The sequence below is a fragment of the Biomphalaria glabrata genome, chromosome 18 (genome assembly GCF_947242115.1).
Source record: "Biomphalaria glabrata chromosome 18, xgBioGlab47.1, whole genome shotgun sequence".
Classification (NCBI taxonomy): Eukaryota; Metazoa; Mollusca; class Gastropoda; family Planorbidae; genus Biomphalaria; species Biomphalaria glabrata.
Genome location: NC_074728.1, coordinates 11,538,545 through 11,552,922, shown reverse-complemented (window position 1 = coordinate 11,552,922; position 14,378 = coordinate 11,538,545). Strand labels below are relative to the sequence as shown.

The following is a 14,378-nucleotide window of genomic DNA, read 5'->3' as shown; positions in this document are numbered from 1 at the left end:
AAATGTGGAAACATCATCTCCAATCATTGGAAATAAATCAAACATATCAAAATCAGTCAAAAAAAAAAAAAGAGGGAATTTTAGGTTAAACCAAACAAACAAACAAACAAACAAACAATGCTTCCAGCATTTTTGGATGTAGAAAAATATACAGAAAAATTTTAAGGACAAGAATGTGTTAAACTGAATGATTTATACAGGTATACAGAAACTCTAGAATCTGTTTTACAATTCCTCTATTCAGCTTGTAAATTCATAGGTACTGGGAAAAACATGGACATGGATCTCATTAATGGCTCTACCGATTTTCCTAGAAATTTAACAGTTGATGTATTACTAGCTGATTGACCACACTATCTTCTAAAATTAACTTTGGTCTTCCAAATCTTTCTTTTCAACAGACTCATCAGCAGGCATTTTCGCATGTGGGCCCAATTCATAAACAGTTAATAAATAAATAAATGTCCAGGAATATTTTGCACATCGTCTTGTAAGTCTGGATCAATATACCTATCATTACAATTTTATATACTCAGAGTGAATTTATACATTTGCTTACTCTTGATTTTTTTCCAAGGGTGATGGTGGAATTGGGGCAGGGTAAAAATATTCCTTTTTTTTTTAATAGTTATTAAGAAGAAAAAAAATCTTTCTTACAAAAAGTCATCTGCTTCTTAAAGGAGGAAATGTCTTTTTTTTATGTTAGTTGTTTATTCAAAAGTGTCAGGGTTTTTTTTTATTGTATATGTTACTTTTTTATTTTTGATTAGAATTACCTCTCTTTGTTTAGGAATCAACTTTTTAAAAAATTTAGAAATGCTAGTGAATGGGTTTAAAGTAAGTCGTACATTATCAAACATAAACACTTTGTATCAACATTTCCAGCCGTGAGAGACAACGAGATCTAGCTCAACTAAAAACAAGGTTGTTTCGGTAGAAGACATGACAGAAAAAATGAATTCAACAAAAATAAAAAGTGAAACCATACACAGCATCTGGTCAAAATTAATCAAAAACACCTTTTAAAATAGTTTTTTCAGGCTGCTATTTTAAAATCAAATTTAAATAAGAAGAGATATCTTATAAGGAAATTAAGTCCACCTTCCTTTATCTGGTGTTAAATATTTTCTAAGTAAAAACAAGCATAACATTTTTAGCAACATTTTAAATGACCAAATTGACACAAAAATCACATATCATACATAAATCAACATAATAATATAAACTCTAAATTAATAAGGTTTAACTCTAGGTATAACTTCTAAATTTATTTTTTGGAAATGCAGGGAATATTCTCTTCCTTTATTTAAGAAAGATAAGCGCTACAGATGACAGTCTATTCAAGTGTTAAAACCTAAAAAAAAAATAAAAGTGTACAAAGGAAGCATTGTTTGTGTGAGAACATAATGCAGAAACAAAATGATCAGCAGGCTATACAAAGAAGCAAATCAAAGCAAAACATGAGAAAGGAGAACAAAAACTTCAGTGCTTCATGCTGTGCTGAACTAAACGCATGAAAACTAAAGGAAACGAAAAAGGGAAATGATGAGTGAAAGCCGAAGTGTAGAACCATTTAAATAGAAAAAAATGAGGAAGAAAATTAAAGATACAAATTAAAAAAAAAAAGCTAACAAAAAAAAAAAAAAAAAAAAAACAGATAGTGATGGCAACAAAAACATCAAAAATACAAAACAAATATCTCAAAAAGTCATGAATGTTTTGATTTGATCTGTGAAAATGCACAGTTGTAAATCTAAAAAAATAACATTTATTTATAGCATTAAAGATGTTAAAATGATGTGATGATATATGCTGAAAGTAAGATCAGATATATAAAGATCTACAACTTGTTTCTTTCTATTGTCAATTCATGTACTATCTGCTATGATTAACAGCAGACAAACATTGCCTTACATTAAACTAAGCAGTATGTGCAGATAATAAAATACATACATAGTCTCCTGCTTGTGGGTCTTCATTGAAGCCATTGACATGCGGAGCTGCTGTGGTGGAAGTAAGAGACAAAGAGCCAGGGGACCAGGACCTCTTGAAGGAATTGGAAGATGATGCAGAAGATGATGGAGAGAGTGGCGAAATGTCACTGGAAGGGAAGGAAAAAAAAACAACAGTTCAGAAAAAAAACAAAAAATTCTACTACAAAAATAATAGTTTATTAAACTTGTTTATGTTTTTCTTGTATTTATGTATTTCAAATGTCCTTCAGAAATGAAGAACCTAGTCCAGAACACCTGCAGGACAGCAGGGGAAAGCAGCAAGGCTCAGTTCAAATTCAGGACCATTACGATGGCAGTCCTTACTGCATATTTCACTGACAAAATTTTACCTTGCTCAGCTGCAAACTGGTCTAAGCATCATCCCATTTGTCTTCAACCCAGCAATTTTGAGGACAATTAAAACTTGGACAAGAGTGTACATTAAAGAGATCTTTTTCACTTTTAGCCTCTTAGACTCAACAGTAATTATTTAGTATACTTTCTATTTTTAGGAGGGGGGTTATTTTCTGTAATGTGAAGATCATTCCTTTCTATAAATCTCCAACACTATATAAGGTTTCAACGCAATGTAACTTATTAGATGCTGATGTTTAAAAGTAGCCAACAAAACCTATCTTAACTGTCACCAACAGCTGTCCAAGACTTAGTAGTGCTGGCTGAACTCAGATATGTTCTCAAAATGCTAAATAAATATTTAGCTATCAGTATTGTAGATTCAACTAAGTGCTCTGCCATTCGGCTATCGCTACCCATATTTAGCTAAGAGAAAAGACGACATATTTACTTGATGGCTTCTTTACTGCTGGAGCTTAATCCTCTGATGTTTTTGATGGAGGCTGGCTCTTGTTTTGTCTTGTCCATCCCATTCCATATGTGGGTCTGCTGAATGACAGATGGCATCTTCATCGATGGTGACTTCAACACAACTGGTGCATGGCCTTCAGGAGAGGGACGAAGATTGGTGGATGGGCCTGAGGGCTGGAAAGGTGCAGGAGTCTGAGCAGAGTTAAACGGCTGTTGTGCTGTCCTACTGTTCACTGCTTTGTATGTTGTGATCTGGGGAGCCTTGCTGAGAGCACCAATCTAGAAAATAGTAGTATTTTTTTACATTAAATTTTTTAGCAAGTGGCATATATTCTAGACATATATTCATGTTCACATCAACCTCTCACACTATTGAAACATATCTTATAAAATAAAAGAGTTGGAACTTTTACCTATTTAAATCCATGTAGCTATTAAAATTTCTTCTTTGCTTAAACATTTAGAACAAGACCACAAAAGCCATAACAAAAAGATTATAATATTGTCAAGGACAATAACCAGAAGTGAAACAGTTACATAAGACCCCACACACACTACAAATCTTAACACAGTCAACTAAAATACGAAGCACATAGGCATTTCATTAGACATTATACAAACAAAGGCCATCTTTTCAATGTTTTCACCTTGGTCTGTGGTTTGTGCCATGATCAGGACATTCCATATTTAGTTTAAGTTAAGTTCCCCTTACAGACCTTATGTCTAATGTCAGGTATTCATTAGAGCTGGGGTGGACTCAGAGAGGCCCAAAGATCCCAAAATTAAAAATCCTAATCTTCCCCAGGATTCAAACCCTAGACCCCCGGTTCAGAAGCCAAGTGCTTTACCGCTCAGCCACCACACCTCCTGAAGACATGTTAACATATTACCATACTAATTGAACATTTTTAGTCGATGGCTCTATGATCACAAAATGTCACAAAGACTAGTTATTGTAGAGACTCACCTGTTCATAAACTGAAGATCACTAATTGTAAGATGCTGGAAATGTTGAACTATGAGACCTACTTTACAAAATAATGGTACACAATATGAGCCTCCACATTCCTTACTTGGGCATATTTGATTCCACATTTAGTCTCATTAAAAAAATATTGTCCTTCAGAAATGAAGATCCTAGCCCAGAACACCTGCGGGACAACAGGGGAAAGCAGCAGGCTGTGTTCTAATTCAGGACCATTACGATGGCAGTCCTTACTGCATATTTCACTGACAAAATTTTACCTTGCTCAGCTGCAAACTGGTCTAAGCATCATCCCATTTGTCTTCAACCCAGCAATTTTGAGGACAATTAAAACTTGGACAAGAGTGTACATTAAAGAGATCTTTTTCACTTTTATTGTAACTACTACTGCCATAATAATTCAATGTGTCATCCCTTAGCTTCACAATTGTATGTAAAGACATTTGTTATTAAGACAAATAAATTTAGAAAACAGGTTGAAATTACAAAAAAAAAAAGAACTTACCTGGTTTTGTACAGCTGGTGACATTGAAGACCTTGGTTTATCTAGAATGGTTCCACTCTTATCAGATAACAAATAAAATATACAAATTAATTAAAATAAAACTAAGGAGTTTTTTTTTGCTGTTTTTTTTTTACTTTCAACAGCAAAGTTAACTACATTAGCTCTTTTCTATTTTAGAGATGCATCCAAACAAGATCTTTTTTAAATTATACATATTCATTACATCCTGACTACTGGAGCTCACAAAAAACAAGAGTCACAAAATACAATACAGACACAATTTAAAATAATTTTGATCAACATTCATTGTTAGCTTTTAATATTTTATTCTGAAAATGTCATCCAAGTGACAAGATATATAAATCATAAATACATAATTGTTATTCTATGAGCTTTTAACTGTTTGGAAAGTAAATAACTAAAACCATCTCTAGTTAACAAAAAAAAAAAAAAGAAGATTTTGGCTTAATAGAAAACTTAACCCTAAACTTTCAATTATGTGAATGGGAATTCAAATGAAGGCAAAATGCCTTAGATTCAAGTCTAGCACCTCCAAGTCCAGCAAGATTGGTCCTCTGTTCACCCCACTCATCCACTCATCTGCTGTAAGGGAAGGAATTGTACTTGCTGTTGGTGGGAAGACATCTGGCTGGAAACCTTCAGCCTGTCAACAAAAATAAAACAATGTTAGTTGGCTACAGATGAAATGGATGGGATGATTCAATGATTTCTGACCTATAGAGAGAGTATATTTTGGCGAATATAAAAAGTGGGTTACACAAGTTTTTACAAACGAATGGCTGCTGTGCAGAGTATACAAAGGTGCGGGGTTTCCAAAATTTATTTTACTCAAGATTGAATAACAGAACTATGGACATTTCGGTTGGTCTTCATATCTCCTAGTTCATAGTCTGGTGGTGAAGTGTACTTTATGAATGTTTCATTATAAAAAAAAAAAAATTTGTACCAGTGCGGTAGAGAATCTTTAATATACCAGTAATCCATTGGGACAAGTAAGATACAATATATACCCAATCAATCGCCTGTCTCCCTAATGTCCCTGCCTCATTATAGTTAGCGATCATATTCACTGTCTTCTTCCAATAAGCAAAGCATGTTGGCAGCAGCAGTTGGGTCATAAATCCATTATTCACATATAAGGGTTCAAGTTGTAAGATTTTGTTTTTACTTATTTTGTCATTTGTTTGGGGCGCATGTGTGGGTTATATGTGTAAGTGGGGTATGTATGCAAAACATATGGCAGGTTGACTTCGATCTCACATAATTATAGAATTTCAATTAGTAGAACATCAATAACAACAGTGATACTGCAAGACCATACTGCAATGAACATTTAATGTTGACAACAACTCAATGATACTAAATGACAATACTCAAAATGGACTCTAAAAGATAAATGAGTTTTTACCTTTCTGGGCACAATCATTGAAATAGGTTCCACCAAATTTTTGGAAGCATGCAACTTGTAAAATCTGGCAACCTCATTCTTAAATGGGTCAATTCCTCTTTTGGGCATCATGCCTAGGTAGTGTTAATGATAAAATAAATAGTGTTAAGATATTGTAACAATCATGCAATACAGCAATGTGACGACAATTTTAATAGTAGTCAATATTTATACAACAAATAATGTTACTGTTTATTTTCATTATATGACAAATAGATACTGTTTGTACATGTTAAATATTCAGAGAACCTATCTCAGACTAGGAATGCATCAGAGGCCTACTCCTAACCTGAAGTGTTGGAAGAATATTTCCAACCTGAAGTGTTGAACCCTATTTTAACTAGTAGGCAGGAAGAAAATGAGGGTGAAGGTAAAGGATATGCATAGGTATCCAGCTAGAAACAAGCAAGGCTCTCTTTCATTTCCCACCTCCTATATATGCCACTAGTTTTTATTTGAAAATTCAATTTCAATTAAATATTTTTTTCAAGCAATATTACAGTGTGAAATGATTTTTTTTTACTCACAGAAGTACAAAGTTGTAACATTAATTATATAGAATCAACACTGAGACTACTTATACATAAATTAAACTTCTTTAGAAAACATGCAAACCTTGTGCATTATTTTTTTTTATGGTTGGACAAAAGAAGAAAATTCACCATATGTAATAACTAGCTTGAAAACAAACCCATAATCAGAATTGGGGCACTGCTTAAATAGTCTTCTAAAATAGAGCAACAAAAAAAAAAACCCTCAGACAACAGTTTGTTCCTCAATCTGCGGGACTGTATAAATACTGAGCTCTTGCGGGCAGGCATGTACAATAGCAAGATGTGTCTGCATAGTTTTTGTAATTTTAAGATGAGTGCAGAGTGTGTATTTGTTTTGTCTTTTGTGATTGTTGTACAATGTTTCATTGTTTTACTGTCAATGAAGAAATTCTGATCTTCTAAGTCAGCGGTTCTCAACCTTTTATGCTCGGCGCCCCTTTTTACAATCCCCCACACACACACAGCAATAGAAGAATAGACAATAACAATCCATATTTTTGATACTCTTAGGCGACCCCTCACAAATCGTCAATGGACCCACAAGGGGGTTGCAATCCACAGGTTGAGAACCCCTGTTCTAATTGAAAGGCAAAGTTTTGAATTCCTAGTGGGAGCGCTCCAGCTCTTATAATTTAAGAAAGTATAATTAAACGAAATTATAATTAGCTAAGCTACTTAAATATCTTTCCTATGATAACTACTTTAATGTCTCATTGAAACATGAATCATAATGAAATATAACTAAAGTTTTAATGACAAGAGTGTCCTAAGAGATAAAGTGATTGACTCACCAAGTCCTCGCTGTGGTAAGGCTGACTGGTAAGTATTGAGAAAATGTACTGAATTCTCTTCAGAATCAATTTCAAAATATCTGATATTACCATCACCCTGCAAGTAAAACACAGTTCCCTGTAAGTCTATGACATGGAATAATAAATGTAGATTTGTTTAATTAATTTAAATAATTCATTTAAATGTCTCATGAACTAAAGCGAATAGTGGAATAAGTTTATCATTAGTTGTTTTGTTTTTTTTAAATTATGATAATTCAACTTTTTTTTTTATTCTATAAAAAAAAGTATTGTATTTACAAAGAAAAATCTAAATTAATGTGAAATATAAATAACTTTTTCTTTCTGTGGTGTTATATAATCACTAAAGAAAAAAAAGATATTCTATTTTTACTCTATATCTTTAAACTAAGCATTGCTTAAATTTTACTTCAATTATATTATTGTATTTTTTCTTACATGAAAAGTATATTTTACTGGCTATTTTGCCTACTTATACAAGTCCAAAAGTTGTCTATCATGTATAATGCTCTAAAAGCTCATTTCAATTTCATATCTGGTTATAAATACAGTTTCAAATCAGGTTATGAATATACTGACTGTTCAAAACAACTTACGTGGTCTGATTAACAAATAAACAAGTTCGATTCTCAAACCTGTACAAAACAAGAAAGCTAAATTATTTGTTTACACACCTTGCCAGCCAAGTAAACAACTCGAATGTCAGGGTCATAGTAAGGCAAGAGGATACCACTGGAGCAGTCCAGGTCTGACATGGTAAGAGCTGGCCCTGACTTTCTCTGAGGAAAAGAGAAAAAAAACTGTACATCATAGTTTTGAAACAACAGAGTGTATAATATATTCATAATTACAATATCTACCTAATGCAATAGGAAGCAATATGATGCATTAGGATAGTAGCAGCATTTTCAAAAACGTTTCTATAAGAAAGAGCTCATTATGTCTCATTCAGAAAGAGAACAAGAGCATTAAGACTCTTTTGTTTAGTGAAAACCACATATGTATAGCTATTTTATAGTGAAAACCACATATGTATAGCTATTTTATAGTGAAAACCACATATGTATAGCTATTTTATAGTGAAAACCACATATGTATAGCTATTTTATAGTGAAAACCACATATGTATAGCTATTTTATAGTGAAAACCACATATGTATAGCTATTTTATAGTGAAAACCACATATGTATAGCTATTTTATAGTGAAAACCACATATGTATAGCTATTTTATAGTGAAAACCACATATGTATAGCTATTTGATTAATTATTTTTTTTACATTTTTGAAATGAAATTGAGTAAAGTAGGCACGCTCGAAACAATTGAAAGCTATCCAAAAACAGCTATCCATATATACATCAACGGATCGGCCTTCAAAGCCACCATCAATGCTGGTCTTGGTGCCTTCCTGGTCTTCCCCAAAAATAAACACTTTGAAATAAGTGCACCCTGTGGCGATTACTGCTCAAACTTCCAAGCCGAAATTGAGGCAATTACCTTAGTATTACAGACAGTGGAAAACAAATTATATGAAGGAGTGCAACAGCCATCAGATATTGTTGTCTTTACAGACTCCCAATCCACTCTGCAAACACTTAACAGCAGCACCTCAAACAAGAGAGTTGACAACACTAATTGTGATAATCCATTAGATGATATCGAATTTAAATATCAATATCACACTACAGTGGATTCCTGGACATATTGGCATCATGGGAAATGAAAAGGCAGATAAACTATCAAAGGCAGGATCATCTATGGAACAACCAGATAGACCTGTTAACTACCTCACCCTAAGGTCAATGTTAGTCAACAATCACAAAGAGGAGTGGCTCAACCAATGGGCATCAGGAAACACAGGCAGAGCCATGTACAAAGAAATGACCATGCCTAACAAACTGGACAGTATTAACTTCCTCCCCCGCAAAGAACAATCTACAATTTTCCAACTAAGAACAGGACACACACCTCTGTTAAATTACCATCTGAACAAAATAAATTCCACACAACTCCCCCTTTGTAGACATTGCGCCCACCCCTTTGAAACCGTAAACCATATCCTCTTTGAATGCCCCTTCCTAATAGACCTTAGGCAGACCCTACTACCACTACAGCCCTACATAACCAACACCCTGTACGGCAGTGCTGAACAACTGAAGAAAACTGCATACTATTTTTCCTTGGCACTGTCTGCAAAAGAGCTCACAGCACAGCAGCAATAAAGCTGGCTAGAAGAAGAAGAGTTTACCTTGTTCTTATTGTAGATTGAATTATTTCCTAATTCCAATAACATTCTAATGAGAAGAGCAGGTGGCATGCAGTGGACAATCAAATATATTCTTACATATTTCTATAATAAACATTCGTAAAGAACAGAACGAACTTACCACATCCCACAATCCATACTGTCTGTCACTGTTCCGTGAGAACCCTGTGGTGAATACTTGGTTGTCTGACACAAATACAATTTTTGAAGTTTTAGTACTTTGGTGTCCATCCATCTCCTATAGACATAATGTTTACATACAGGCCTTGAAATTCTAATCTTTAATAAAACTGAACTTTTTAACAGACTAGAAACATTCAGTATATACATTTGCTTTACTAAGTAATAAATAAATAATTCTTACTAAAACTATCTGTTATCTGAATACATTTTAATAACATAAATATAATTCCCTTGTTGTTGGAGATATCTATTTTTCTTTATTTATGGCATCCCATAGCTTATTTAGGGAATCCATTAGTTATTTAAATGTCACTTTTTTTTTAAATCTACAAGTTTTATTTTAGAGCTTAGAGAATAATGTCTTTTTCATTTTAAGTTATACAGACTCAATGAAATCTATGGCTTAATCATTTTATTATAATAATTACAATACTATTAGAATTACAATCATTACAATACAAATGATATAGTGTAAGAGTATTGAAAAAATAGTTATATACAGTTACAGATAAGACAAAAGTATTAAAAGAGTAAAAAGTATTAATGACATCCATCTGTATCACAATGTAAGACATTAACAGCAATGCTTCCATCATATCAGCAATTATGTCTCCTACAAATACAGAATTATCTAGAGTTTGAAGCATTGGTGCTAAAACATTTTAATTTCAAATACAGAGTGGAACTTACAATGACTACTTTCGCCTGACGTGGGTCCATGACTCGAATTTTTTTATCTTTGCAGGTGGAAGCTATGAGACTGCCATCCCTTCCCCAACAGGCTGAATAGATAGTGTCAGTGTGACAAATGAGGGAGTTGATTGGTTCAGCTTGTTCCACGTTCCATACCATTATCTGCAATCAAACATTTTAAAACAGACAAGAGGTGAGTATCTCATATAGTATTCTAAAACTAAGAAAAAAATTGCCCATGGAATGATAATTCAATAAAACTATGGTATGTTTTCTTTTACAAATGGGAAACAGAAATCTAAAATCAAGTAATAAGAAGGCTCTACACATGCTTTACTAACAAACAAACAAACAAAAATGAAAACAAGATCTTATCAACCTGATTTTTGTAGAATATTATTTCAGAAAAATTTATAAATACAAATATATTTTTAACAGCCCCCTTTTTCACAACATTTAACTTAAAATCACTATACTGACTTTATTTACCTAGGCCATCATTACTAATGAAATCATTGCACATAATTTTAAAATAATTCATATCTTGAAGCCTTTAAAGTGGTAACATACATTTCTCAAGTTCTCTTACAATTTGATAAGATACATGATGTCCAAAGTTTGACCAATTCATACAGAGAATAATAAATATTATTACTTACTTTGAAGTCAAATCCTACAGACATGAGAACATTGGCGGCAGATGTATGCCAGTCTACATAAGCTATCCTTCTGGAGTGACCATGAAGATCTGCTGACCAATCGGTCAGAGTCCCTAAAAGACCAGATTCAGGAACTGTCCAAATCTTAACCTGAGTACAAAATATAAATTTCAAGCATTTTAATAACAGCTTGTTGATTGTTAAGCTGAATAAATGCAAAACAAGTTATTGCAAACATTATAACAAATAAAACACAAGTTATTGTAAATAGCATAAAAATATGAAAATAAAATAATATCATTCGGTTAATTATGAATTCCAATGAATAGTATTAGGTTGAGGCTATGAGTATGGCTCAATGCATTCAAGTAAATTAGAAGAACAGTACAGTTTATCATGTAATGGGTACACTCAATAAATTTAATCCACATACAGATTGAACTCAACTGTCAAAACTATGACTAATTATTATAACCTTAAAGTTTGGGATAAAAAAGACTGAACTTTAAACACATCATTTTGACACAAATGAGGAAAAATAGCAAAATCATTTACTTGGGTGAATAAATGACTAAAAAAAAAAGGGTAAATTTCATAGCAGATATATCTGATAACTCTTAGTTTGAAAAATGTCATAAAAAGTGCAATTTAAATAATTTTCTAATAAAAACTTTATGTTACATTAAAGGACTTTTTATGGAAAGCACTGGTATATATGTCTTCCCTTTAATGAATGTTAAACAAAAAGTTATGTTATTTGTCCTGTTCATTTACATGTTCAAGCTATAATTATGTTTAGTATAAGCTTACGGTTGTGTCATCTGAACCAGAAGCAATGACACAATCATTGAATGGATTCCACTTGATATCCAGAACAGCACCAGCATGGCCACACACTTTAGGACAGTTGATATCCACTCTGCCAGGCTAAAATGAGGAATCAATATAAAAAAAAAATCATATAAATGTGATAACTATAACCCAATATTACAAATATTTGCTGCAGACTACTTTAAAATGTCCCTATTCACAGAAACATTGTCAATAATTTTAATAAGCACCTTAATAGTTTCTACTTCTTCTCTTCTTTGAGTAGATAAATTGGAAAAGGTAATGGCTATTGTAAAGGGCACACAAATTAAAATAAATCAGCAAAGAACTGAGAAGTAATTCTAGGTGTAAATCCGGCTGTTAGTTTAATAATGTAGCTTTAGGACAAAAATAGATTTAGCCCTCCTTTTCTAGTTTAAATCTTATAAATAATCAAGTTAATGAATCTTTAATTAAAACAATGGTATTATAGTAAATATAATGTGCTTAGGCTTAATCCCTTTTGTGACCATGTGAGTGAGAATAGCTGGCAGAGGTGTGCCTTGGTCTCCATCACATCAAAATATTATCTAGTGCAATGGGACCAACCTCTTCAGTTTCATTATTCACTGTGAGCAGAAGTTTTGAGGGGCCAGATAGTGTCCCATCATGAGCCAGATATGGTCCACAGATCATAGTTTGCATCATTGCATTGTAGTAAATCTGTACCTTGTCTTTTTTTTTTACTTACTTTATTTATAAAACAATTTTTTAAAAACTTGCAATATAACTATTAACATTGTTAGACACTTAATTAACTTTAGAGACGCACTGTAGTAGACAGACTTTGAATGCAACATTTTAGTGACGACATAGGTATTGGATTAGAGGTTATTGATGTAGACTTTTAGGACTGTTACTGCTAGGCTCTAAGGGGTAACATCATATTTAGTTATTGACCCAACTGTGGCCCATTCTGTATTAAAGTTTGTTATTCTCATTCATCACAAGTGAAATTAGTTACTGTGCATTGATCCTTTTTGTGACGATTTATGTTTCTTGTTCGTACTCGCATATGTAATACACCATACAGTATACCCCATCTAGCATCTAGAATTATTATCAAGGTACTGTAGAAATACATTGATCACAACTCGCACATACAACCGTTACAACATCAATTTAACAAAGACATTAGAAAAGTTCTATTCTCTCACTCTGTTCACATCCAATATGGCAAAAGCACCTCCGCCAGAGCTCTCAGTGACCACTGCCAAAAATCTCGGGTTGACACTGCAAAAATTGCTGTCGTGGGTGTTCCTGGTGATCCTAACATTTTCAAATGTCTGTTCCCTTCTGCATTGGGAGCCAAAGACATGTCGAAACTTAGATGCTCTGAGTTTGAGAGACATTGTTACTCAAAAGAGCAGTGTGATAATCCTAAAACTGAATTGTTCCAATGGTTTTCAGCAGAACCTAAAACAAGAGAAAAATAAAGTTTTCTTTCTAATTTTTTGTTTTGTTTAATATATATATATATATATCATTAGTACAAGAAGAACCAAGGAAGTTCTAAACTTGCTTTGGTTAGAGGTAAATGTGGGTGTCTAAGAAATTATTTAAGAGTAGAAAGAAAAAAAAGAAAGAAGGAAAAATTCTTTGAAATTATCATAGGAACTCACCATTACAATAATATAAATGGGCTTATCTTGGAAGTTCCTATTCAGTACACATTTCTAAGTTACAAAAAATTAAAACAAGAAAAATTTTTAAAACATTTAAAAAACAAAACAACAACAAAGCTTATAATATTAAGTGTGTGTAATTATATCAATTATTTTGAATCAGTTATATAATTAAATTTGTAATAAATCTATACTAACAATAATAAATCTGTGGGATTAGAAATATTTGAACCGATTAATTGTTTGTTTCTAAAGCGCAACAATCTCAATGCGCTATGATCCTATCGCTTGTCTAATTCAGTTGACAAAGGGGGTGGGGTGGGGGAGAAAGAAGGGAGCATCTGGGTAAATATTACTGTGAATGCTTTTAAAAAGCATTTTTAAAAAACGTTGTACAACTTGAATTCTAACTTGAGGACTGAAGCAAATACACTCTAGAGCTACTGTGCCAAAGAAGTGCTTATGTATTATATATATTCTAGTTTTGTTTATTAGAACTAGATCTAGATCTAGAAGTTCACATCATGCTCCTTCAGATTTGAAGATGATCACATCCTAACCCAAACATCCCTCGGGATGACATGGATGGAAGCAGGTTGGTTCGAAACCTGGACCCAGAGACCAGTTCAAATGGCAGTCCAGAGTAGCGCAATGGCAATGGTAATGATACACTCAGACACAAGTTAAGATACTCATACTGAGTGATACTGGCAGCTGCAGCATACCTGATACCACACAATCAAATTGTCAAGTAGATCTCGCCTCTCTATAATTAATAGTCTCTAGACCAGTCTAAAGAGAATATATAGAGATCTATAGATCATATGAGACATATGTAGATAGTAATCTAGATCGAGGACTAGAGTGACTAGGCTAGATAGTAGGTAGATCTATAGATTAATACTAGAATAAGAAAGAATCAAAGCCTTGATAGACAT

The 14,378-nt window shown here is 32.9% G+C and overlaps 1 protein-coding gene across 5 annotated transcripts in view; it reads right to left on the bottom strand.

Annotated features, from left to right (window-relative positions):
• LOC106063424 (coronin-1A-like) overlaps positions 1 to 14,378 on the bottom strand; it is a 30,832-nt gene that overhangs the window by 15,882 nt on the left and 572 nt on the right. For 4 of the 5 annotated variants that reach the window (XM_056016845.1, XM_056016847.1, XM_056016848.1 and 1 more), the window contains exons 2-14: positions 13,438 to 13,491; positions 12,973 to 13,231; positions 11,756 to 11,872; positions 10,946 to 11,095; positions 10,284 to 10,448; positions 9,532 to 9,648; positions 7,818 to 7,922; positions 7,123 to 7,219; positions 5,739 to 5,851; positions 4,860 to 4,973; positions 4,310 to 4,366; positions 2,800 to 3,098; positions 1,954 to 2,101 (exon numbers count right to left, since the gene is read on the bottom strand). In XM_056016845.1, coding sequence (XP_055872820.1) covers positions 1,954 to 2,101; positions 2,800 to 3,098; positions 4,310 to 4,366; positions 4,860 to 4,973; positions 5,739 to 5,851; positions 7,123 to 7,219; positions 7,818 to 7,922; positions 9,532 to 9,648; positions 10,284 to 10,448; positions 10,946 to 11,095; positions 11,756 to 11,872; positions 12,973 to 13,167 — 1,677 coding nt within the window. In that variant the 5' untranslated portion in view covers positions 13,168 to 13,231; positions 13,438 to 13,491. The remainder of the gene's footprint in view (positions 1 to 1,953; positions 2,102 to 2,799; positions 3,099 to 4,309; positions 4,367 to 4,859; positions 4,974 to 5,738; positions 5,852 to 7,122; positions 7,220 to 7,817; positions 7,923 to 9,531; positions 9,649 to 10,283; positions 10,449 to 10,945; positions 11,096 to 11,755; positions 11,873 to 12,972; positions 13,232 to 13,437; positions 13,492 to 14,378) is intronic. The other variant, XM_056016846.1, reaches the window with a different exon arrangement.